General features: G+C 39.5%; 1 protein-coding gene across 3 annotated transcripts in view; it reads left to right on the forward strand.

Moving 5' to 3' along the window:
* NME8 (NME/NM23 family member 8) overlaps positions 1–17,185 on the forward strand; it is a 66,177-nt gene extending 48,992 nt beyond the window's left edge. The window contains exons 12-17 of one of the 3 annotated variants that reach the window (XM_046021578.1): positions 2,328–2,472; positions 3,173–3,280; positions 4,823–4,974; positions 7,638–7,782; positions 8,406–8,644; positions 9,302–9,439. In XM_046021578.1, coding sequence (XP_045877534.1) covers positions 2,328–2,472; positions 3,173–3,280; positions 4,823–4,974; positions 7,638–7,782; positions 8,406–8,644; positions 9,302–9,354 — 842 coding nt within the window. In that variant the 3' untranslated portion in view covers positions 9,355–9,439. Of the gene's footprint in view, positions 1–2,327; positions 2,473–3,172; positions 3,281–4,822; positions 4,975–7,637; positions 7,783–8,405; positions 8,645–9,301; positions 9,440–17,030 lie in introns of those variants that run through there. The other 2 variants (XM_046021576.1, XM_046021577.1) reach the window with 2 other exon arrangements.
* The last annotated feature ends 8,027 nt before the right edge of the window (positions 17,186–25,212 follow it).

The raw sequence follows: 25,212 nt of genomic DNA on the forward strand, positions 1-25,212 counted from the left end.
CAGACACATTCTGGCTAATCCATTTGCTAGCACTCTTACTACCAAGTCGCTAGAAAAGAACATCCCACCAATAAGAAGTAACAACCATTAAATCCATAGATGATATATGAGAATTAAAATTGCCTGTCTTCAGTATGAGATGGCTCTTGCCTCATTCATATTGAGTAAAGATACCAGATGAGTTTGCATCTGGGGCCTGACTGGCCTCTATTGGATATCACCTCAGGCAGTTTTCCTGGTTCTTTCATATGCCTGGAAGCCTCAAATGAGTGAATCACCTCCAAACAACTCTCTCATGTAAGGCAAATCCTCAGACCAGAGGTTCCTTGGAAATCAGACCCTCACACCTCTTTTTTATTTTTTAAGATTTTTATTTATTTATTTGACAGACAGAGATCACAAGTAGGCAGAGAAGCAGAGAGAGAGGAAGAAGCAGGCTCCCTGCCGAGCAGAGCCCGATGCGGGGCTCTATCCAGGACCCTGGGATCATGACCTGAGCTGAAGACAGAGGCTTTAACCCATTGAGCCACCCAGGTGCCCCCCTCACACCTTTTATTCATTGTTTTTATCTCCTCTGGGACTGGTTTAGTCATCTTCTCTCAGTTTGCATCTAGCTTGTCAGAATCATTTCCATTGTTGCTTAAAGTCTCTCTTTTCCAGTGAGCACAGAATATCGTCTTTTCAAAAATCCATTCTGACAATCTTTATCTTCTCATTGCTATGTTTACACCATTTACATTAAATGTCATTTTGGTACATTCTGTTTTCTCTTTCCTGCTGTCTTTTGGAATTTAAATACTCTTTTAGTGTACCATTTTAATTTACCCATTGGCTTCTTAAGTATATGTATTTTGTCCATTTCTTTTAATGGCTGTGCTTTGGGATATGTGCATATGTGCATAACTTTAAAACTGTTCAGAGTTAATATTTTGCCACTTCCCCATACAGCCCCATATATCCTTTTCCCCTTTGCCCTATGCGGTGTAGTCACTCTATTAAATCAACATGTATTGAGTACTCCTGCAGACTATACTGTAATTTTTTGCTTTTCAACTGTGATGAATTTTTTAAAAAAAACTTAAGAGGAGGAAAACATTTTATTATATTCACCCAGATTTACTATTCACCCAGATTTATTTACTGTTATCTTCTATTCCTTTCTGGAGTTCCAAGTTTCCCTCTGATATCATTTCCCTTCCACCCAAAGAACTTTTGTACTTTTTAAAGAGCAGGTCTGCCGGCAACAAATTCAGTTGGTTTTCTTTCATCAGAGGATGTCTTTATTTTCATTCCTGAAGGATATTTGTACTGATACAGAATTCTGGTTTGCCAGTTTTTTCCTTTAACACTTTAAAAATGTTGTGCTAATACCTTCTGGCTTTATTGGTACATAGTGAAAAATCCAGCATCATTCAAAGCATTTTTTACCTGATATATAATGTACATTTTTATTTGTTTATTTATTTGGGGGGTTGCTTTCAAGATGTTTTTTCTTATCTTTGGTTTTTAGCAAATTTATTATTATGTGTATAAGTACACTGTAAAAAAAAAAAAGATTTACTTATTTATTTGAGAGAGAGCAAGAGAAAGCATGAGTGAGAGGGGCAGAGGGAGAGGGAGAGGCAATCTCAGACTCCACACTGAGTGTGGAGCCCAAAGTGGGACATGATCCCAGGATCCCAAGATCACAACCCAAGTGGAAACCAGGAGTTGAATGCTCAACCAACTGTGCCACCGACGTATCCCTGAGTATACTTTTCTTTGAGTTTATCTTTGATTTTCAGGTTTCTTAAACTGCATGAGTCTATAAATTAATATTTTTTACCAAATTTGAGGAATTTTCCACCATTATTTCTTTAAGTTGTTTTTTCTGTTACAACTCTTTCTCTAATCCATCTGGGATTCCAAAGATATAAGTATTAGATATTTGACATTGTACCACAGGTACTTGAGGCTTTGGACACTTCTAAATTTGTTTTCTGTGTGTAATTCTAATTGGATCATTTCAACTGTGTTAGTTTTAAAACTGAATTCTGTGATTTCCTTGTTGGCATTCAGCCCATCCAGTGAATATTTTATTTTGGTTGTAATGTTTTTTCAGTTTTACACACCCTGTATGTATATGATCCCTATGTAATAAAAGTTGGAAATAACATCATAAGTCATAATTTGGTATGTGAAGAATATTATTCACCTTAAAATCTAATAATCTATTTTTGAAAACTTATAAATTTCAAATAAGGATGAAATGTATAATAATACTGCTGTATGGTATGTATAGCCAATAATCTATCAATTTAACACTTGTTATATGGCTTTTTATTTAGAGGATGTTTTGAAGATTATCGAAGATGAAGACTTTAAAATACTGATGCAAAGGCAAATTGTATTATCAAAAGAGGAAGCGCAAACACTGTGCAAGGAATATGAAAATGAAGATTATTTTGGAAAGCTTATAGAAAAAATGACCAGGTAAAGTAGATTTTCAGGTTTAGAAGGCACAGTCTGATTTAGTTTTTAATCATTTAGGTCTTCTTTTGAAGACCTAATGAATGCCGTGTGGCAACTGCCATGGTCAAGTTACCACACCTCTCAGTTCTGTAAACATGTGCTGAACTTAATTCTTGGCCAGTCTCACTCCTATCTCAACTCTCTGTTCAACTGTCCATCTTCTCTCATCCTCCTGGGACGTTACTGGAGCAACGGAAAGGCCTGGGTGAGTTCCTGGGGTCCATTGGGTTGAATGCCAGAAATCCAAGTTGTGTAACATTAAATCCAAGCGGAGAACATACGGACTCTCAAGGGTTTTGGTAATGCTGAAGATCACTAGTCCTAGGGGAAGACTGAGGGGCTAGAAATCTGTCAGGATTTTTAGAAGAGTAAGTGAAATAGCAGCTGTGACAGAAATCCAGCAAGGGTGTATAAATCAGCAGGAATCTGGGAACAAAATAGGAACCGATCTATCAGAATAAAGGCCCTTCTCTTCCTTTCCTTAAACTACTTCCATCCTTTTATAAGGTGTTTAAAACACTCAAGAATACACCAATGGAAATTCATCTTAGACTTGATAAAAGGATTATCTTGACATGTTTTTGTCTATTTAACAAACTACTTGTATTATCTATATATAATTAGCTACTGAGCCATACTTTTGGTCTTTTTTTCCTAACAGCGGTCCATCTCTAGCCCTTGTTTTAGTAAGAGACCATGGTCTACAACACTGGAAAGAGTTAATTGGACCAAGTAGTGTTCAAAAAGCCAAAGAATCTTTTCCAGAGAGGTAGGATTCATATCATGGGTCCCAAACATTTTTCATGGGAGACATTTTAATTTCTTTCTGGATGTGGGTACAGGAACCACAGCGCTAGTCCAAGGAAGGCTCTCAGGAGGAGGAGGTCCTTTCCTTTCACACATGCTTTTCCCCCAATAATCATGTCTAACAGCACCACAGAGGGGCAGCTTGTAGTTCTCTCCATTGAGCAAAGGTAACATCTGCTGATACCTTTGCTGTGCAAATCCTGCACCCCTAGCAATCACAGGCTTCAGGGGTCTTGGGCTACAAGGGTCTTCAAGTCAGAGATATGAGAACCATCAAGGGTCAAGTGGGAAGGGCAAATTGGATAAGGCAAAAAGGAAATCTGGGAATGCATCAGCAAAAGCAATGAGGTAAGAAGGGGGTCTAAGGAGAGAAAGCCAAGTTACCAGTGAAGTCAGTTTATGAGCGGGAAAGGACCTTGTTCACTATGGCTGGATTCTGTGGGTTGGCAGTTTAGGACTATGTGTAAAGGGCAGAAAATGATATAAGCAGAGAGTATATCCTCTACTAAAATTTATGTGGATGAAGAGATGGGGGTGGGGAAGGGCTACTGAAAAAAACATCAAGGAACAACTGATTTAGGAGATTTGATGTGTTTATCTATTGTAGAGGAAGCAGAACCAGGATAAACTGCCTAGCCCAGGGGCCCATGGGTGGCTCAGCTGGTTAAGCGTCTGACTCTTGGTTTCTGTTCAGGTCCTGATCTCAGGCTCATGGGATCGAGCCCTGCACAGGGCTCTGGCTCAGGGGGGAAACAGATTCTCTGTTTCCTTCTCCCTTTGCCCCTCCTCCTACTCACACACTTTCTAAATACATAAAATCTTGGAAAAAAAAAAAAAAAGAACGTGCCTAACACAACATGTCCAGTATCAGCCTTACTCCTGCCCCTTTACATGTGGCCGTCCTGTGTGCTCCGCTCTCAGCTCTCCCTGCTCGCCCTGCTGGAGGGCTCCTTAGCAGTGTGTCCTGGACTCAGTGTTTGTCATTTGGGTTCTTTGGTATAGAGTCAGGTGCCATCTCTAGTGCTTGGTAATGTTTAGTGATGAAGGAAGGGATAGGAGTATTTACTGCCAACTTAATATGCACCATATATTTCAAATGTATCATCTGATTACATCCTCAAAATCTCCTTCCAAAGCAGTTTTATTATCTTACTTATACCTGACACAACTAAAGCACAGAGAAGTTAATTTCCCAGTGCAATAAGCGTTCTACAGTCTGTGCTTTTCCCCTGGACCAGGGTACAGTTCCTTCTTTCAGAGTTATCTGTCAATTGTCACATTGCAATTATTTCAGTGTTCATGTTCTTCCTAATGGCTGTGAAGCTTCCTTGTGAGGAAGGAGTATGCGCCAAGCCACTCTATAATTATTGCCTTTTACACAGTGTCCAGATCAGGAATGAGCTGTTTGATGACTTTTGGACAATTTATACAGTGTTCTGTTGTCTTAGATTATACTATATTATGTTACACTCTAACGGTGCTTACCTTGACTTCTTTTTCAAAGTTTATGTGCACGATTTGCAATGGAAGGTTTGCCCATCAACCAGTTATATGGAAGTGATTCATTAGAAGCGGCCGAGAGGGAAATACAGTATTTCTTTCCTCCTCAAAGCACTTTAGCACTGCTTAAACCTCATTTAACACAGGAACAAAGAGGTAAATATTGAGAAATAAAAACTAATGTGTACATTTCCTTCAGATTTTGTGAAAACTTTCAATGGAAAAGCTAGAAGAATAATTCAACAACGTCCATGTCAGTCTAGATTTAACAGTGAACTTTTGTCATATTTGCTCTCTCGTCCTACTTCCCTCTTCCTTCTCTCTGTCTCTCTTATAATCAAAATGAAATTAAATTTTGTTGAAGTCCTTTTCACAGGTGATGGAGATGACAATGGTTTTCTCCATTGGTATATTAGTAGGAAAAATCATGTTCATGATATTTCTAATATCAAGCCGTTCTTCCATTCTTTTATAAACTTCACTTAGTCCTGAGGTATTTATTTTTTTTATTTTATTTTTTTTTCAGTGTTCCAAAATTCATTGTTTGTGGACCACACCCAGTGCTCCATGTAATACGTGCCCTCCTTAATACCCACCACCAGGCTCACCCAGGCCACCACAACCCTCCCCTCCAAAACCCTCTGTTTGTTTCTCAGAGTCCACAGTCTCTCATGATTTGTCTTTCCCTCCAGTTTCCCCCAATGCACTTCTCTCCATATCCCAGTGCCCTCTGTGTTATTCCTTATGCTCCACAAATAAGTGAAAGCATATGATAATTGACTTTCTCTGCTTGACTTATTTCACTCAGCATAATCTCCTCCAGTCCCATCCATGCTGGTACAAAAGTTGGGTATTCATCCTTTCTGATGGAGGCATAATACTCCATAGTATGTATGGGCCATATCTTCTTTATCCTGAGGTATTTTTTAAATGTGCTTTTAGAGTCTATTTGCTTTATTTTATTTAGGATTTTTCGCATTGGGACAGTGAGATTGGTCTGTCCTTTTCATTTTTTGTGCAAGGTTTAGATAACAGTGTAATATTTCATAAAAAATGTGCATGTCTTCATTTGCGGTACTCTGGAGGAGTTTAAGAAGAAGTGGGATTGGTATTTGAAGATTTGGTAGAGTTTTCCTGTGAAAACATCTGGGCCTGTTGCCTTTTTTTGTGGGATAATTCTTTGACCACTTTCTCTGTGGAGAAAGTCTTCTATGGAAATCGATCTATTTAAACTTTTTACCTCCAATGTGGTTAATTAGAGTTAATTTTGCTAAGTTGTATTTTCCTAGGTAATTATCCATTTTGTCTGTATAGAGTTCATGGTCTCTTATTATCATGTTTAATTTCTTTATTCAATGGTTATTTCCACCCTGCTATTTCTTCATTTGTTGTCTTTCAAACAAACAGAATTTGATTTATGAGTTTTATTTTCTGTTTTCAAACTCATTACTTTCGTTTCTTTTTAAAAATTTTTGCCTTTGAGTCTCTAATAGTTTTTAAAGTGTTCTTCTTCTAGCTTTTAATTTTTAAAATCATTTATTTATTTTTAAGATTTTATTTATTTATTTGACAGAGAGAGAGAGCGATCCCAAGTAGGCTGAGAGGCAGGCAGAGAGAGAGGGGAAAGCAGGCTCCCTGCTGAGCAGAGAGCCCGACGAGGGACTAGATCCCGGGGCCCTAAGATCATGACCTGAGCCTAAGGCAGAGGCTTAACCCACTGAGTCACCCAGGCACCCTTCTTCTGGCTTTTTAAATTGTATATTTAATTCATCATTTTCCATTATTTTTGTCAGTATAAATTTTTGATTACTGCTTTAATTTCCTCTGATTACCCCATAGATTTTAATGCACAGTGTTTTCATTAACATTATTATTATTATTATTATTTTTAGAAATTCTGCACTGTGCCTACAATGTTGTTTCTCTGTTTGTCTGCTTGGTGAGCATATCTTATTTTTACTGTACTGAACACAAAGGTTGGCCTTTCTGGAAATCATATCTGACCTGCCCGGAGGGTTAGTAGTTTACTTGCCTGTGGTTCTGGGAGCCTTTTGCATTGTTCTTTATAATAATGACAACCTTTTCAAACTGTGTTTCTAGGCCGGGCCCTCTAAGCAGACAAGATCTGGAAGAAATGGTTAATGTTCCCTTCATATTTGTTCCCACAGCGCCTCTCATAGGGTGCATCCTGTGTGCCCCCTTTGCAGAAGTCCAGCCTTCTTCAGGCTTTCTATGGGTCATGCTCAAGGTTGATGTATAGAGACCAACAGGGCAGCACAGCACTTCTAAGTGCTTTTGATCTGGACCAAAGAAAAGACTGTTTTACCAGAAAGCTTCTAATCCCTCATTTGATTCCTGAACGTAGCCTTTAACGTTTAGGCTGTTGTGAGATTTTGACAAGATTTGCTTTAATTCCCTCAAATAGTGCCTTGCTAGGTCAAGGAGCAGTGTTCAGATGGGTTCTCCCCTTCAATACATATCTAGAAAGGACTTCCTTGATGTTTGCTGCATGGATGTAAAACACGTCGTCACTTTCAGCCCAGAAGCACACCGCTCGCAACCTCCTTATAGTCAACGAGACGTTTCCAGTGGGTTCTGGAAAGGTGCACCTCAGAGATTGATCATCTGTGTTAATGTATTCACGTTGCTCTGAATGTCAATCTAATTCTTTTCAGTTCAATTTAGTTTAGCAGAGTTTTAGCTTTTTAAGCCACAGTAGGCAAGTAAAACGCTTACTTTCCTTAGTTATTTCAGTCTATTTGAATACGGAACAAAAGTGGAGGCACTCTGCAAAGTTACCAAATATTTGCTTTCCCTAGAGGAGATCCTGAAACTTATTAGAGAGGCTGGATTTGAAATAACACAGATGAAGGAAATGGTCCTAAATGAGGAAGAAGTAGACAAAATTTACTCAAAAATAAAAGGAAAAGACTTTTATCCAGATATAGTAGAAATGTTATCTGAGTAAGTTTCTGATACATAGTTCTTTGCATTATATAAGTAGCAAATATTCATTATAGAAACTGAAAAATACAAAATGTAATTTTAAAAATTCCATTCATTAAGAGACATCCTATTAATATTTGGGGTTCATTTCTTTCCTATTTCCTTCTTTCCCTACCTTTTTTTTTTCCTTCCTTCCTTCATTTCCTTAGGTCTTCACATTAGATACAGAGGTGATCTGGGTTCTAATCTCTGCTTTTAAATCTCTGCTCTGTCAACATATTTAATCTGTGCCTCAGTTGCCTCATCTTTAAAATGGAGATAATATGTGCTCGCTTCGGCAGCACATATACTAAAATGGAGATAATAATAGTATCTATCTATCTGTTTGTTGTGAGGGGTATATAAGTGATACATTATGCATACTTGGAATAGTGCCTAGCATATATTTCTAGAATTAAGCTATAGCACTCTTCTAGGACAACAACCTGTTGGAAAGGGGAGAAATGGAAAAACAGAAGGCACAAAAACACACTGATAAGAACAGGGAATAAGGACAAAGCGTGGTATTCTGTTCTTAGCTGTATATGCAATCTCTATAGGTATAAATAGCCCAGATCATCTGAAAGCATTCTTATTTGCAGGAGTACATCTTTGGTCATGGTTCTGACCAGATGGAATGCTGTTTCAGACTGGAGACGATTGATGGGTCCCATAGAACCAGAGGAGGCAAAACTACTGTCCCCAGACTCTATCCGAGCCAGGTTTGGAAGCAGTGTTTTGAAAAATGCTGTCCATGGGTCATCTAATACCTATGAAGCAATGGAGAGCATTAATAGAATTTTTGAAGACTTCGTTCCTGAGAATCCTGAGAGAAACTTAAGTACAGTACCTCTTTAATTATTGTTTTCTTTTCTTTGCTTATTTTAAAAAAATTTTTATTTATTTTTTATTTTTTTATAAACATATAATGTATTTTTATCCCCAGGGGTACAGGTCTGTGAATCGCCAGGTTTACACACTTCACAGCACTCACCATAGCACATACCCTCCCCAGTGTCCAAAACCCCACCCCCCTCTTCTAACCCCCCCTCCCCCAAGCAACCCTCAGTTTGTTTTGGGAGATTAAGAGTCACTTATGGTTTGTCTCCCTCCCAATCGCATCTTGTTTCATTTATTCTTCTCCTACCCCCCTAACCCCCCCATGTTGCATCTCCACTTCCTCATATCAGGGAGATCATATGATAGTTGTCTTTCTCCGATTGACTTATTTCACTAAGCAAGATACCCTCTAGTTCCATCCTCGTCATCGGAAAGACCAGAACTTTCCCCATATCCATGAATCAAACTTTATTTCCTACCAAAGCAAGAAGCAAAGCTGTTCCAAAGCAAGCTTGAAGCTACATAATATGTATATGGATTGAGTTTACTTAGCTGTTGATAGAAAGTTTGGAAACTTTTCTGTCCTGGGCGATGTGGGAAACAACATGAGCGAAGTGGCTTTTCCCATTAAACCTACTTTCCTTCTTTATTTTCAAAGAGCACGTTCACAAATGTATATTTGTGTGGCTCCGACAGCTGACTGGAATATGACTGAGAAGGCCTCTTCTCATGTGGAAGGTTGTCCCCACCCTGAGCCAAACTGAGAATCAGTACCCAGAGCATAAGAAGAAAGTGATACTAAATGGAGAAACCCCTCCACGTTCACCCAGGTTCCTAGGGGAGAGAACTGTACATTGTTCCCTTAATATTGTCATTTAGGCTGTGATTTCTGCCAGTATAAGAACATTGTAGCGAAATATCAAGTCATAAAATAAAAATAAACTTGGGCACTGCTCATTCCATAAGTGTCACTCAAGTATAGGCAAAGGCATGAGTACACAACCCATAAACATTTATGTTGGGAGACTATGAATTGTGTGGCTGCTTGGACTGCAAATTCTTGGTTAATGCGAAAGTGAATGGAGGGTGTTGCCTTCAGAAAAGTACAAATTGAATGTGGAGGCAAAACTCAAAGAAACAACATCTAATTATAATCAGTATAAGACAGTGCATTATTAAACATGCCAGTGATACATGACTAGTGGAAAGGGAGGTGAGTGGAACTGCATTCTGTTTATAGCATCATTTAGCAATATGGTATAGATATATGCTAACATCACATAGCCCCACCCCCCTTTTTGGTGAGGGGAGCATTATGAATAATATGGGGGATTTCACATTAGTGTGTAATTAAGTGCTGAATTGATAGGTATATGTTTGATGGTTAGGCGCTGGAGAAGGTAAGGAAAGAAATCGATCTTGAAAAGTAGGGAGAATTTTCAAAATCAGAGGTAAGGAAGCAAGAAAGAGGAGTCAGTTTAAAAGCTTTTAAACCATCACATACATATATGCTTGCTGCTTATCTATAATTATATATATATATATATAGCTGGTTTCTTACTATGGCTATTGTGCTATATCTACTATACTCTATCCTATCACTTTAAGGTATTGTTGGTCTGTTTCAGACATTCAGGAATCATTTGTTCAGCTCTTGCTGTGTGCTGAACATTGTTGCAGTACTGAATATACACAGTCCTTATCCTAAAACTCTAGAACTCTAAAAGTAGGAGATAGAAAATTAACATGCGTTCTAGGGTTCTTAGGGGTAAGCACAGAGTGCTTTGACCACATGCATATAGGAGAAGGAGAAGGAAAATGAGAGGCAAGCGATCCAGGCTAAAGGCATTACAATAAAATGAAAGATTACAGCAACCTTAACTAATAATAGAAATGGTGAGTTGGTGATACGTGGAATGGTGAGAGGATTCTTAGAAAGCTACCTTACAGAACTTGATGACTGACAACCAAATAAGTGGGAAAAGATAAAAATTCCTGGCTTGAGTGACTGAGGAAATGACCTAACCATTACCGGACAAGAAACCCGGAAGGGAGAAGTAGGTTGGAAGGAAATCCTATGAGTTCTGTTCTGGTCATGTTAGGAAGAAGGCATCTGAATTGAGATCAAGTGAGTTTTATCTTAGGAAGACCAGGTAGTTCAACGTATGAATATCAAGGAAGGTAATACCCACACTCATAGAATGAAGGGAAAATATATTATCTCAACTGATACAGAAAAAAACATTAGACAGCCTCCAGCACCCTTTCATGATAAAAACACTTGATAAGTTAGGAATGTAAAGAACTTCCTCATGATAAAGGCCATATGTGTAACAACCAGAGCTAACTTCAGTAAGCTAACTTAATAAAATAAAATACTACAATGATGAAAGGCTGAAAGCTTTCCTTTTAAGATCAGGATCTCTGCTTTTGCCACTTCTATTTAACATAGTTAATGTTGGAAGGTCTAGCCAAAGCCAATTAGGGAAGAAAAAGAAACAAAAGCATCCAAACTGGCATATGATTAGCAGGTAGCATGATCTTATATTTAATAAATCCTGAAGAATCACATACACATACAAAAAAATTATTGGAGCTAATTCTATAAAGTTACAGGATACAAAATCAACACACAAAAATCATTCATGTTTCTATACACTAGCAAAGAAAAATTTCCAAAAGAAAATTAAGCAATTCAATTTACCATAGCATCAAAAATAGTAAATACTTAGGAATAAATTTAGTCAGGGTACAAGTGCAGTAATTTTATACTGAAAGATGAAACAATGCTTAAAGAAACTAAAGACATAAATAGGTGGAAAGACACCCTGTGTTCATAACCTGGAAAACTGAACATGGTGAAGATTACAGTGCTACCTCAAGTGATCTACAAATTCATTGCAAGCCCTAAAAAAAAAAAAAAAAAAAATCCCAGAGATGGGATTACAGAGATGGAAAGACCCATCCTAAAATTCACATGAAATTTCAAAGGACTCAGAAGAACCGAGATAATCTTGAAAAACAACAAAATTGGAACACTCCCACTTCCTGATTTTAAAGTTTATTACAAAGCGGCAATAGTCAAAACAGTGTGGTTGTGGCATAAAGATAGACTGACGGAAAAGAATTGAGAACTATAAGTAAACCTTCACATTAATGATTAGTTGATTATCAACCAGGGTACCAAGATCATTTAGTAAAAAGAGAATAGTGTCTTTAATAAATAGTATGGAAAGACTAGATACCTACATTTAAAGACTAGATATCTACATTTAAAAGACTAGAAATCTAGACTAGATATCTACATAAAGACTAGATATCTACATTTAAAATAATGAAGTTGGACTATCACCTTACACTATATACAAAAATTAATTCAAAATGGATCAAAGACCTACGCTGAAGAGTAAAACTATAAAACTCTTAGAAGAAAACATAGGGGAAAATCTGAGGGACATCGGATTAGGCAGTAGTTTCTTAAATGCTATGCCAAAGGGACGGGCAACAAAAGAAAAAGGAGATAACTTGGTTTTAATAAAAAATAAAAACTGCATCAAAGGAAACTATTGAGAGAGTGAGAACACAACCCTCAGAATGGAAGAAAATATTTGTAAATTCGGTATCTGATAAGGATTTATTTTATTAATTTTTTTTTCAGTGTAACATTATTCATTCTTTTTGCACAACACCCAGTGCTCCATGCAAAACGTGCCCTCCCCATTACCCACCACCTGTTCCCCCAACCTCCCACCCCTGACCCTTCAAAACCCTCAGGTTGCCCCAACCTCCCACCCCTGACCCTTCAAAACCCTCAGGTTGTTTTTCAGAGTCCATAGTCTCTTATGGTTCGCCTCCCCTCCCCAATGTCCATAGCCCGCTCCCCCTCTCCCAATCCCACCTCCCCCCAGCAACCCCCAGTTTATTTGTGAGATTAAGAGTCATTTATGGTTTGTCTCCTTCCCAATCCCATCTTGTTTCATTTATTCTTCTCCTATCCCCCTAACCCCCCATGTTGCTTCTCCATGTCCTCATATCAGGGAGATCATATGATAGTTGTCTTTCTCCGATTGACTTATTTCACTAAGCATGATACGCTCTAGTTCCATCCACGTCGTCGCAAATGGCATGATTTCATTTCTTTTGATGGCTGCATAGTATTCCATTGTGTATATATACCACCTCTTCTTTATCCATTCATCTGTTGATGGACATCTAGGTTCTTTCCATAGTCTGGCTATTGTAGACATTGCTGCTATAAACATTCGGGTACATGTGCCCCTTCGGATCACTATGTTTGTATCTTTAGGGTAAATACTCAGTAGTGCAATTGCTGGGTCATAGGGTAGTTCTATTTTCAACATTTTGAGGAACCTCCATGCTGTTTTCCAGAGTGGTTGGACCAGCTTGCATTCCCACCAACAGTGGAGGAGGGTTCCCCTTTCTCCACATCCTCTCCAGCATCTGTCATTTCCTGACTTGTTAATTTTAGCCATTCTGACTGGTGTGAGGTGATATCTCATTGTGGTTTTGATTTGTATTTCCCTGATGCCGAGTGACGTGGAGCACTTTTTCATGTGTCTGTTGGCCATCTGGATGTCTTCTTTGCAGAAATGTCTGTTCATGTCCTCTGCCCATTTCTTGATTGGATTGTTTGTTCTTTGGGTGTTGAGTTTGCTAAGTTCCTTATAGATTTTGGATACTAGCCCTTTATCTGATATGTCGTTTGCAAATATCTTCTCCCATTCTGTCAGCTGTCTTTTGGTTTTGTTAACTGTTTCCTTTGCTGTGCAAAAGCTTTGGATCTTGATGAAATCCCAATAGTTCATTTTTGCCCTTGCTTCCCTTGCCTTTGCCGTTGTTCCTAGGAAGATGTTGCTACGGCTGAGGTCGAAGAGGTTGCTGCCTGCATTCTCTTCAAGGATTTTGATGGATTCCTTTCTCATATTGAGGTCCTTCATCCATTTGGAGTCTATTTTCGTGTGTGGTGTAAGGAAGTGGTCCAATTTCATTTTTCTGCATGTGGCTGTCCAATTTTCCCAGCACCATTTATTGAAGAGGCTGTCTTTTTTCCATTGGACATTCTTTCCTGCTTTGTCGAAGATTAGTTGACCATAGAGTTGAGGGTCGATTTCTGGGCTCTCTATTCTGTTCCACTGGTCTATGTGTCTGTTTTTGTGCCAGTACCATGCTGTCTTGATGATGACAGCTTTGTAATAGAGCTTGAAGTCCGGAATTGTGATGCCACCAACTTTGGCTTTGTTCTTCAATATTCCTTTGGCTATTCGAGGTCTTTTCTGGTTCCATATAAATTTTAGGATTATTTGTTCCATTTCTTTGAAAAAAATGGATGGTATTTTGATAGGGATTGCATGAAATGTGTAGATTGCTTTAGGTAGCATAGACATTTTCACAATATTTATTCTTCCAATCCAGGAGCATGGAACATTTTTCCATTTTTTTGTGTCTTCCTCAATTTCTTTCATGAGTACTTTATAATTTTCTGTGTATAGATTCTTAGTCTCTTTGGTTAGGTTTATTCCTAGGTATCTTATAGTTTTGGGTACAATTGTAAATGGGATTGACTCCTTAATTTCTCTTTCTTCAGTCTTGTTGTTGGTGTACAGAAATGCAACTGATTTCTGTGCATTGATTTTATATCCTGACACTTTACTGAATTCCTGTACAAGTTCTAGCAGTTTTGGAGTGGAGTCTTTTGGGTTTTCCACATATAGTATCATATCATCTGCGAAGAGTGATAGTTTGACTTCTTCTTTACCGATTTGGATGCCTTTAATTTCTTTTTGTTGTCTGATTGCTGAGGCTAGGACTTCTAGTACTATGTTGAATAGCAGTGGTGATAATGGACATCCCTGCCGTGTTCCTGACCTTAACGGAAAAGCTTTCAGTTTTTCTCCATTGAGAATGATATTTGCGGTGGGTTTTTCATAGATGGCTTTGATAATATTGAGGTATGTGCCCTCTATCCCCACACTTTGAAGAGTTTTGATCAGGAAGGGATGCTGTACTTTGTCAAATGCTTTTTCAGCATCTATGGAGAGTATCATATGGTTCTTGTTCTTTCTTTTATTAATGTGTTCTATCACATTGATTGATTTGCGTCTGATAAGGATTTAATATCAGAAGTGGATAAAGGGCTTGAATAGACCTTTCTTCAAAGAATATCAACAAACGCAAGAAATGGTTCTCAACACAATTAGTCATTAGAGAAATGTAGATCAAAACCACAATGAGACACCACTTCACAGATAGCTAGGATGGCCACACTACACAAGGGAGTATCAAAAGTGTTGGTGAGGATGTGGAGAAATTGCTACCCTTCTGCGTTATGGCAGGATATAAAATGCGGAGCTACTGTGGAGGCCAGGTCGCACGTCCTCAAAAGGTTCAGCATAGAATTACATCTGGCCCGGCAATTCTGCTCCTAGGTATGTATCCAAGAAAATTGAAAACAGGAACACAAACACTTACTTGTACGCCAGTGTTTGATAGCAGCATCATTCACAGTAGGTAGAAACAACCCAAGTGTCCATCAATAGAAGGATATAAACGAAATATGGTATATATACCTACAATGGGATATTATTTCGACGTAAAAACAAAGTATTGACAACATGCTACAACATGGGTGAACCTTGAAAACATTACATTACGTGAAATAAGCCAGACCCAAAAGGACAAATATCATATGATTCCACTTTTAAGAGATACCTTGGATAGACAAATTCATAGGGACAGAAATTTGACTGGAACTTAATAGATACAGTTTCTTTTTAGAGTGATGAAAAGCTTTGGAAAAAGATTGTAATGGTTGCAGATCATATGAACATAACTAAGACCACTGATTTGTACACTTGAAAATCGTTAAAATGGTAAGTTTTATGTTATATATATTCTACCACAATAAAAATATTTTTAAAATAAAATAAAGAATAGTTCCTCAGGAAAGAACAGAGCTCTCTCACAGCAGAGTTCTCCAAAAGCCCTCCTAAAACTATACAAAATTAGACATGTCTGACAGTACATTTATTTTTATTTATGTTTTTAGATTGAGTATAGAGCATATGCTTATTTTTTTTCTTCAAGTTTTTAAATTCCAGTTAGTTAGCATACACTGTGATATTGGTTTCAGGAGTAGAATTTAGTGATTCATCACTTACATACAACATCCAGTGCTCATCACAAGTATCCTCCTTAATCCCCATCACCCATCCAGCCCATTCCCGCCCTCCCACCTCCTGTCTAGCAACTCTCAGTTTGTTCTTTATAGTTAAGAGTCTGTTTTATGGGGACGCCTGGGTGTCTCAGTTGTTGAGTGTCTGCCTTCGGCTCAGGTCATGATCCCAGGGTCCTGGGATCGAGCACTGCATCGGGCTCCCTGCTCTGTGGGAAGCCTGCTCCTTCCTCTCCCACCCTCCCTTGCTTGTGTTGCCTCTCACTGTGTCTCTCTCTGTCGAGTAAATAAATAAAATCTTAAAAAGAAAGAGCCTGTTTTATGGTTTGCCTCTCTCTCCCCCCATGTTTATTTGTTTTGTTTCTTAAATTTCACATACGAGTGAAATCATATGGTGTTTGTTTTTCTCTGATTTATTTCACTTAGCATAATACTCTCTAGCTCCATCCACGTCATTGCAAATGGCAAGATTTCATTCTTTTCTATGGCTGAGTAATATTCCATCACGTATGTATAATATGTCTTCTTTATCCATTCATCAGTTGATGGACACTTGGGCCCTTGCTATAATTTGGCTTTTTTGCAACACATTTAAAAAAAAAAATGCATGCAATTCAAACAGTAAAATCCGTAAATGAAAGTAAGCTTTTACTAAAGTTTCTTGAAGAGATACTAAAGAAAGGAGTCCCCCCCCCCAAAAAAAAATATAACACAACACCAAGAAATTCCTAAAACTCTTCGTTGGGCACCTCTGTCCTCTGGAGTGTCCCTGGACCCTGCAGCTCCTTCTCCAGTCATTCCGCCACAACTCCCCCTCTAGCCTCTCCATCACCTTCCATAAAGTGCTGCCCTCTCAGTCCTGTGTCTTTCTCAATTCCTTCCAATTCTGTTCTCCACCTTTGGCTTGACTAGCAATTCTGAATCCTTGAGAGGATTGAGTAGGAAGCTCTGGTTACTTAGAGTTAATATTTTTAACCGTGTCAGAAGAATTTGTTCATTAACTTACTGGGTTGTAAATCCTTGCTGAATACTTACTTGCTGAACCAGGCAGTATTATCTGTAGAGAAAAGAGACCATCACCCAAGCTTGGTGATTCTACCATACGTAAGGGATTTGTGTGCAAAATGGAAACTCGTAACTGCTTTAAAATTAGCTTTGTAATGTATCTTATCAACTGTATTCTTTCTTTTCTTAGAACTTTGAGAAGATAATGTGTGTGAGTTCACACTGGCATAGAACCACGTGGCACAGCTTTCCGGGAGGAATAAAAGGAAGATACTCTCTGGAGGAAACTTGGTGCTACCTCAAGTTAAAAACTCACCTCAAGGTGAAAAACATGGCTGTGCATAATAATAAAAAACAAGACCTTCAAACAAATCTCAATGTTTCTTTTTACCCTATCTTTCAGAGAGGATTTAGGGTGGCTTATTGATTGATTGAAAAGATTGAACAAAATAATGGGGGAGGAACCTGGATTACGTGGAAGAAGGGTGTAGAATGGATCCAGGGAAGCCAGCAGGGGAGTTATATACAAAATGCATAGAAAGCCCTAATGTGTATTTAGAGGTTGGCCAAAAATTTGACTCTAACCATTTCAGCAATAAACTCCGAAAAGGTGTCATATCGATTTACAGAATTTGCAGTCTAACTCCAGGACGAGCGCAGGCTACGTACATCCTATCTTGACACTAAGACAATGCAAATCCCTCCAGGGATGAAGTTGATAATAAGCCAAAGTTTCCACTGGCTTTGGCATGTTCCCCTCTCAGGATGTAATCTGAGGATGTTTACTACAGTGAAGCCTTTCAGCTTTTGGCCAGAGTTCTGTGTAATTCCCAGCATGTTGGCTATGACACCTCCTTTTCATCCCACGCGAGAACATACTGGAATGCACGCGAGTGAGAATGATGTTCTTGTATGACTAACTTCCCATCCTAGTTTCTAAACTCTAATGTTAAGGTACTCACGAAATTTGATTATCTTATTGTGATATGAACACCGAACGCCGAGCTCAATCCTCTTGACAATTTTTAAGGGTACAAGGCTTTATTGTAGACTCTAGGCACGATGTTGTATAGTAGATCGCTAGAGCATATTCATCTCACTTAACTGAAACTTTGTGTCTATTGATGAATACTGTGCCCTCCCCCACGTGCCAGCCCCTGATAACCACCATTCCTGTCTTTGATTTTATGAACATGACTATTTTATTTTTATTAAGATTTTATTTATTTAACAGAGGAAGAGAGATCACAAGTAGAGAGAGAGGCAGGCAGAGAGAGAAGGGGAAGCAGGTTCCCTGGCAAGCAGAGAGCTTGATGCGGGGCTTGATCCTAGGAATATGAGATCATGACCTGAGCCAAAGGCCGAGGCTTAACCCACTGAGCCACCCAGGCACCCTGAATATGACTATTTTAAATACATCATAAAAGTGGAATCATGCAGTTCTTGTTTTCTGCGTCTGGCTTATTTCACTTAACAGAATCTCTTCAAGGTCCATCCGTGTTGTCACATTTTATAGAACTTCCTTCTTTTTTAAGGCTGAATCGTATTGTATGCCTACAGCACATTTTCTTTATCCATTCATGTCAACAGACATCAGCTTGTTCCCATATGTTTATTATGGTGACGAGTGCTGCAACGGATATGTGAATATTGATAGTAAGATCCTGTTTTTAATTATTTTGGATATGTACCCAGAAGCGGGGGTCCTGGATAATCTAGTCGTTCTGTATTTTTTGGTAGCTCTGTTTTTAAGTTTCTGAGGAGCCATCATACATACTGTCTTCGGTAGCAGCCGCGCCACTGTGTATTCCCACCAACAGAGCGCAAGGGCTCCAATTTCTCCGCATCCTCCTGAACACATACGTGTCTGCCACTCTGACAGCTGCGAGGTGGCATCCCACTGTGACTTTGCCGTTTTCCGGGTGGTGAGTGATGATGAACATTTCTTCATACACCTGTTGGACATTCGTTTGTCTTCTTAAGGATTTTATTTATTTATTTGACAGAGATCACAAGTAGGCAGAGAGGCAGGCAGAGAGAGAGAGGAGGAAGGCTCCCTGCTGAGCAGAGAGCCTGATGCGGGGCTCGATCCCAGGATCCTAGGATCATGACCCGAGCCAAAGGCAGAGGCTTTAGCCCACTGAGCACCCAGGTGCCCCCAATTGTTTGTGTTCTTTGGAGATGAGTCAATTCAGGTCCTTAGCCCGTTTTTTAAGGGAGTTACTAGGTTTTCTTTGTTATTGAATTGTCTGAGCTCCTAATGTATTATGGAGATTATTTGGCTAATCAGATGTATGGCAAATATTTTCTCCCATTCTACAGCTTGACTCTCTCCTGAAAAACTTTTGAAAAAGATTGTTTCAGAGTGTGTGCATGAGAGCACGCAATTAGAGGGAGGGACAGAGGGAGAGGGAGAGAGAATCCTCAAGCAGACTCCCCATTGAGCGCTGAGTCTGACCCGGGGCTTGATCCCAGGACTCTGAGATGATGACCTGAGCTGAAACCAGAGTCTTTTGCTTAACCAACTGAGCCACCGAGGCGCCCCTACAGCTTGACTTTGCACTCTGTTATTGCTTTCTTTCCTGTGCAGCCCCTTTTTAGTTTGATTTAGTCTGCTTGTTTAGTTTTGTTCTGTTGCCTGTGTCATTGACGTCACATCTCTGAAACCACTGCCAAGACCAATGTCATGACGATCTCATGAAGATCCCCCCCAACTTTGTTTGTTTGTTTGTTTGTTTGTTTTGCTTTTCTTTCTTTCTTTCTTTTTTTCTGGGAATTTTACATGTTTGTGTTGTATGTTGAAGACTTTGTTTTTGAACAGGCTGGACCTGGGCAGGGTGTGGCTCGCAGCTGCCCTCGCTGGCACCTCAGCCTGTTGTCTCCACCATGCACACATGGGGCTGGGGCCCTGGGCTCCCTGGGTACTGAGAGTCACGTGGCACATGCTGTGCAGTTTGCTTCCTGACGCCTCGTCTCAGGTACCCATGCCCTCTAGGCCTGTGTGACCAGGGCCTCTCCCCCACTCCCCCCCAACCTTGAGCATCTGCCTGGGGCAAGTGGTTCCCCCCACCATACTCTTGATGTAGAGACTGGGTAGATTGTTAGGGCCAAACCCCATGTAGCACCAACTGCTTTTACCAGATGCTTCTCTGCAGACCTGGACATTCTCATCTTCTCTCCCTGCACTGGGAAGAAGGGGAAGCTACGGTTTCTGCCATCTCAAGCTGCCATGACCGCTCTCACCTGGTTGTTGGGCTGTGGTTGATTCATCCAAGCTCTGAGACCCAGGTTTGTCTTCTGAGATCCCTCTCAGGAAAATTGGGGAACTGGACATGCAAACCAACTCCTGGGAGAAGCCAGGCATTAGGGGGGTTCTTCCTGATTGTATGGTGCTATGCTGGGGGCAGGGACTCGGGTCACAGCGTGTCCCAAATCTCTCTGTTGGCTTCACTGAGGCTGGCTTTCATGGTCACCTGGAGTGGGAGCTTTTCACTTAGTTTCTGGATTTCTTGCAAAGGAGTCTTGTCCATGAACTCTTGCTGAGTTGGTGCGTTTGCAGAGGGAGGACCCAGGGCTTCTTACTGACCATCTTGCTGACATTACCTCTTGATTATTTAGTCTTAGTAACACATTGCTCACCTCAGAACTCTAGTGTTCCAACATTATGTCTGAGAAGCACCTGTAAATGATCTGGAGGGATATTTCTCAATTTTTCTTCAGAATGCATTAAAAAAACACTAGGGTAAATCAAATACTGTAATTAACTGGTTATTGTGCAGAAGACTAAATATAGTAAAAATCTTTACCTTACTTTCTTCACATTTCCCACTCCTTCAGATCAAATACCATTATCTGCCACTTTATATGTCTGGTAGTATTTGGGTATTTCTAATAGAATTAGTCTAGTGACACACTGGACCTCTCAGGACTGGTGCAGAACTTCAGAGGCATTAAAACTCTCTTGAAATTAATAACACATTTCACCAGCAGATGGCATGTTTCACTCAGTTGTTCATATACGTGTACCTATCTGTATCAAGATTTTATAAGCAAGACTAGGGAAAGGCTATTTCCTTAGGATTATAGAATTAGTTTTGAGCTAAATCACCAGAAATCTGATAACCAATGTCCAAAGAGATATATTGAATTAAACCTTAATTTGTGTTGGTGTTGGTCTCGAGATTGAAGTTAGTGGGTGGAACGCCGAAGCACGAGGCTGGACATGGGAGCCAGGGTTGGCAGGACCAGTGAATGTCTTCTCACTCCTGGGGAAGAAGGTTACAGAAGAGGCTAGCACCTTGTCAGGGCCCCAGCTAAGTGGGCTGATCTTGAATCTCAGCTGGATTTGCGGCAGGAAACACATGTCTTGAGCCATTGTGGCCAAAGCAACTGAAGACTACAAAATGGGATTACGAATTCCAAAGAGGTTGTCCATAAACAACCTCTTTCCTTTAGGACTACGTCACTCGTCCATCTTGAAGTCAGTTTTTTTGTTTGCCCCATTTAGTCCCGGTAGCCCCCTTCCAAGATGGGAGACCTGAAGCATTCTTGGTTGGAGCCGAATACTTTCCAGCATCCCCTCCAAGGATCCTGTTCTCTGTAAATAGATGCCCTGAAGAAAATGGACAGATTTCCTAAAATATGCTCTGCTCTATACTATGGCCCTCTTCCTGGACTCTCTTGTTGCCCTTTCTGCTCACTGCTCACTGTCCCGACACTGATTCTTGCCTGAATTGTGTTTCTACTTGCTCATCCCTTGGAAACTACTTTGGATGACCTCCAAAGTCAGTTTCTTAATCCTTTTAGTAAAGGGAGAAAGTTGACTAAGCAATTGTCCATGTGATTTTCAGCTGCTGAAATATTCCAAAGACATAATAAATATTTGATATTATTTGAAGACTAAAAATGTTAATGAACTTTAAAATGCATCACTTTGATTCAATGATAGCATTTTAGATATCCCTAGATACATTATGGAATGTTATTCATAATACCATTTTTTGCTTCATCCCAAAGTTCTTTATGCCACATCATGTTATTCATGTTATTTCAACTTTGTTACACTTAGAGTCAGCTCTCTGGTTATGAGTCTTCCCTGTTAGCTAAATTTAATTGTTAATAAAGTATGCCCTTTTTCCCTTTCACAGTACATCACTCATGTGATCCAAATTCACCATTATAAAGTGGTTCTGATCTAGATATTGCAGCTACATATTTTAGGATTATCCTGTCATAAAACTGATCTCTTACAAATACTGAGCTAGATATGCCTATGCTTACACTGTGTAGACCTTTATTTATTTTTTTAAAGATTGTATTTTTATTTATTTGACAGAGATCACAAATAGGCAGAGAGACAGGCAGAGAGAGAGGAAGGGAAGTAGGTTCCCTGCTGAGCAGAGAACCCGATGCGGGGCTCGATCCCAGGACCCTGGGATCATGACCTGAGCCGAAGGCAGAGGCTTAACCCACTGAGCCACCCAGGCGCCCCACAACTTTTGTTTTTTGAGGCAGTGCTAACAGCAGGTAGAGATTGTGATAAAAAAGTTGCCCTTATTTTTTAAATTCAGGGACTGCTTTCACCAAACAGACGTACCCTAGAGCTAGCTCAAGAAAAAGGGTTTTATTGTAAGTTTGCAATAGATAATCCTATAAGTATCCAAGGACAGGAACAAAGGTGTGTTCACACTGCACTGGTTTCTTCATTTTCTTCTTTTCTTTCTTTCTTTCTTTCTTTCTTTCTTTCTTTCTTTCTTTCTTTCTTTCTTTCTCTTTCTCTGAGCAGGAGTGGGGTGGGAGAGGGGCAGAAGGAGAGGGAGAAGACGACTCCTCGCTGAGCAGGGAGCCCGACATGGGCTCAATGTGGGGCTTGATCCCAGGACCACGAGATCATGACCTGAGACGAAGGCAGACGCTTAACCGACTGAACCACCCAGCCCCACTACACTACATCGGTTTCCAACTAGAAAGGAAGAAACTAAAGTTAACCTATTTATCCAAATTCTAATGTGTCTTAAAAAGAAGGTTGGACTGAGGGAAATTCTATTGGCATGTCTGCTACACCCTAATTCTTTGGTGTCTCTAGCTGACCAGTTATATTAGTAAATTTGATTCATTATAAAATTGAGGAGGTTGCACAGGCTTTCCCTAGAAGCCTCTGTCTTATCTATCTTATCTATCATCTGTCTGTCCACTCTACCCTCTTTGAGGGGCTTCATCACATAGCCCCCAGCTTCTGAGCGTTTGCAGTGTTTAAGAGTGTTGTCAGGGATGGTTCACAGAGGAAGAGCAGAGCTTTGCCCAAGGCGACATCCAGTTCCCAGCTAAAATTTATACAGAAATACTGACAGGACGAAACAGTCTTAGTGAGGATTTGGAAAGCCAGCATTTTCGCCCATTTATGGTCCCACCCCCTGCTGGATAACTGACACTATAATCAAGAACTTTCCTGGGTGGGCATATCCTTGGCCCAGCAATGCTATTTAAACTGACTTACCCCGAAGAACTAATTAAGGCTGTGCACAGATATGAGTTATCAAGACATCGATTCGGTTATTCAATACGTTTAGTTAAGAGACACCCTGAATCCCTAATAACATCGGGGTTTGTCAAGTAACGCACACCATAGAATACAACAGAGCCATTATAAATGGGATGGCATCAGCTTTATTGACACGAGAACTAGTCTGAATAAGAGGCTGAGTGGAGAAGGAAGGTTAATCAACAGTATGCATAATCAGCTCTTGGGTTCCTCCCCCCTCAAATCAGTATATAAATGCATAGGAAACACGTGGAAAATTGTGTACCAAAATACAGTGATTACCTCTGCATAGCCATGCGAAGGATTAGCTAGGATTTTAATTCTACTATTTTTACTTTATGCATTTATTAAATACTTTATAGAAAATACATGTTTACCATCTCATTGAAAGACCAACACAATTATTGAAAAAAAAATGCCTGCAGTTGTCCTTAATTATGAGATTTGCTGATCCAAATATTGCGAAATTATTTTTTTTCTCACCAAATAACCCAAGTCTCAAACAAGTTTCATTTCAATGTCTCAGCTTTCCTTTCCATATATTTTTATTTAACTCCTCTCTCATGTACTTCGATAGAGAAAATATTGAAGGGAGAGAAAGAAATTTTTTGGTTCTCACACAAAGGCCACCACCATCCTTGACACATAACTCTCAGTGTGGGCTGATGTTCATTTTTGACTTTATCAAAATAAATAAACCGAGTGGCCTGGTTCATCTTTTGTCGATTAAGCAAATGGATGTATGTGCGCGGTTACATATTGTCTAACGTATAAATGTGCTTAGTTAAGAATTGTGTAAGGTGGCTGCAGGGTTGGTTCAACATCCGCAAATCAATCAATGTGATAGAACACATTAATAAAAGAAAGAACAAGAACCATATGATACTCTCAATAGATGCTGAAAAAGCATTTGACAAAGTACAGCATCCCTTCCTGATCAAAACTCTTCAAAGTGTAGGGATAGAGGGCACATACCTCAATATTATCAAAGCCATCTATGAAAAACCCACCGCAAATATCATTCTCAATGGAGAAAAACTGAAAGCTTTTCCATTAAGGTCAGGAACACGGCAGGGATGTCCATTATCACCACTGCTATTCAACATAGTATTAGAAGTCCTAGCCTCAGCAATCAGACAACAAAAAGAAATTAAAGGCATCCAAATCGGTAAAGAAGAAGTCAAACTATCACTCTTCGCAGATGATATGATACTATATGTGGAAAACCCAAAAGACTCCACTCCAAAACTGCTAGAACTTGTACAGGAATTCAGTAAAGTGTCAGGATATAAAATCAATGCACAGAAATCAGTTGCATTTCTGTACACCAACAACAAGACTGAAGAAAGAGAAATTAAGGAGTCAATCCCATTTACAATTGTACCCAAAACTATAAGATACCTAGGAATAAACCTAACCAAAGAGACTAAGAATCTATACACAGAAAATTATAAAGTACTCATGAAAGAAATTGAGGAAGACACAAAAAAATGGAAAAATGTTCCATGCTCCTGGATTGGAAGAATAAATATTGTGAAAATGTCTATGCTACCTAAAGCAATCTACACATTTCATGCAATCCCTATCAAAATACCATCCATTTTTTTCAAAGAAATGGAACAAATAATCCTAAAATTTATATGGAACCAGAAAAGACCTCGAATAGCCAAAGGAATATTGAAGAACAAAGCCAAAGTTGGTGGCATCACAATTCCGGACTTCAAGCTCTATTACAAAGCTGTCATCATCAAGACAGCATGGTACTGGCACAAAAACAGACACACAGATCAGTGGAACAGAATAGAGAGCCCAGAAATCGACCCTCAACTCT

This window comes from Meles meles, chromosome 10 (assembly GCF_922984935.1).
Source record: "Meles meles chromosome 10, mMelMel3.1 paternal haplotype, whole genome shotgun sequence".
NCBI classification, from domain to species: Eukaryota; Metazoa; Chordata; class Mammalia; order Carnivora; family Mustelidae; genus Meles; species Meles meles.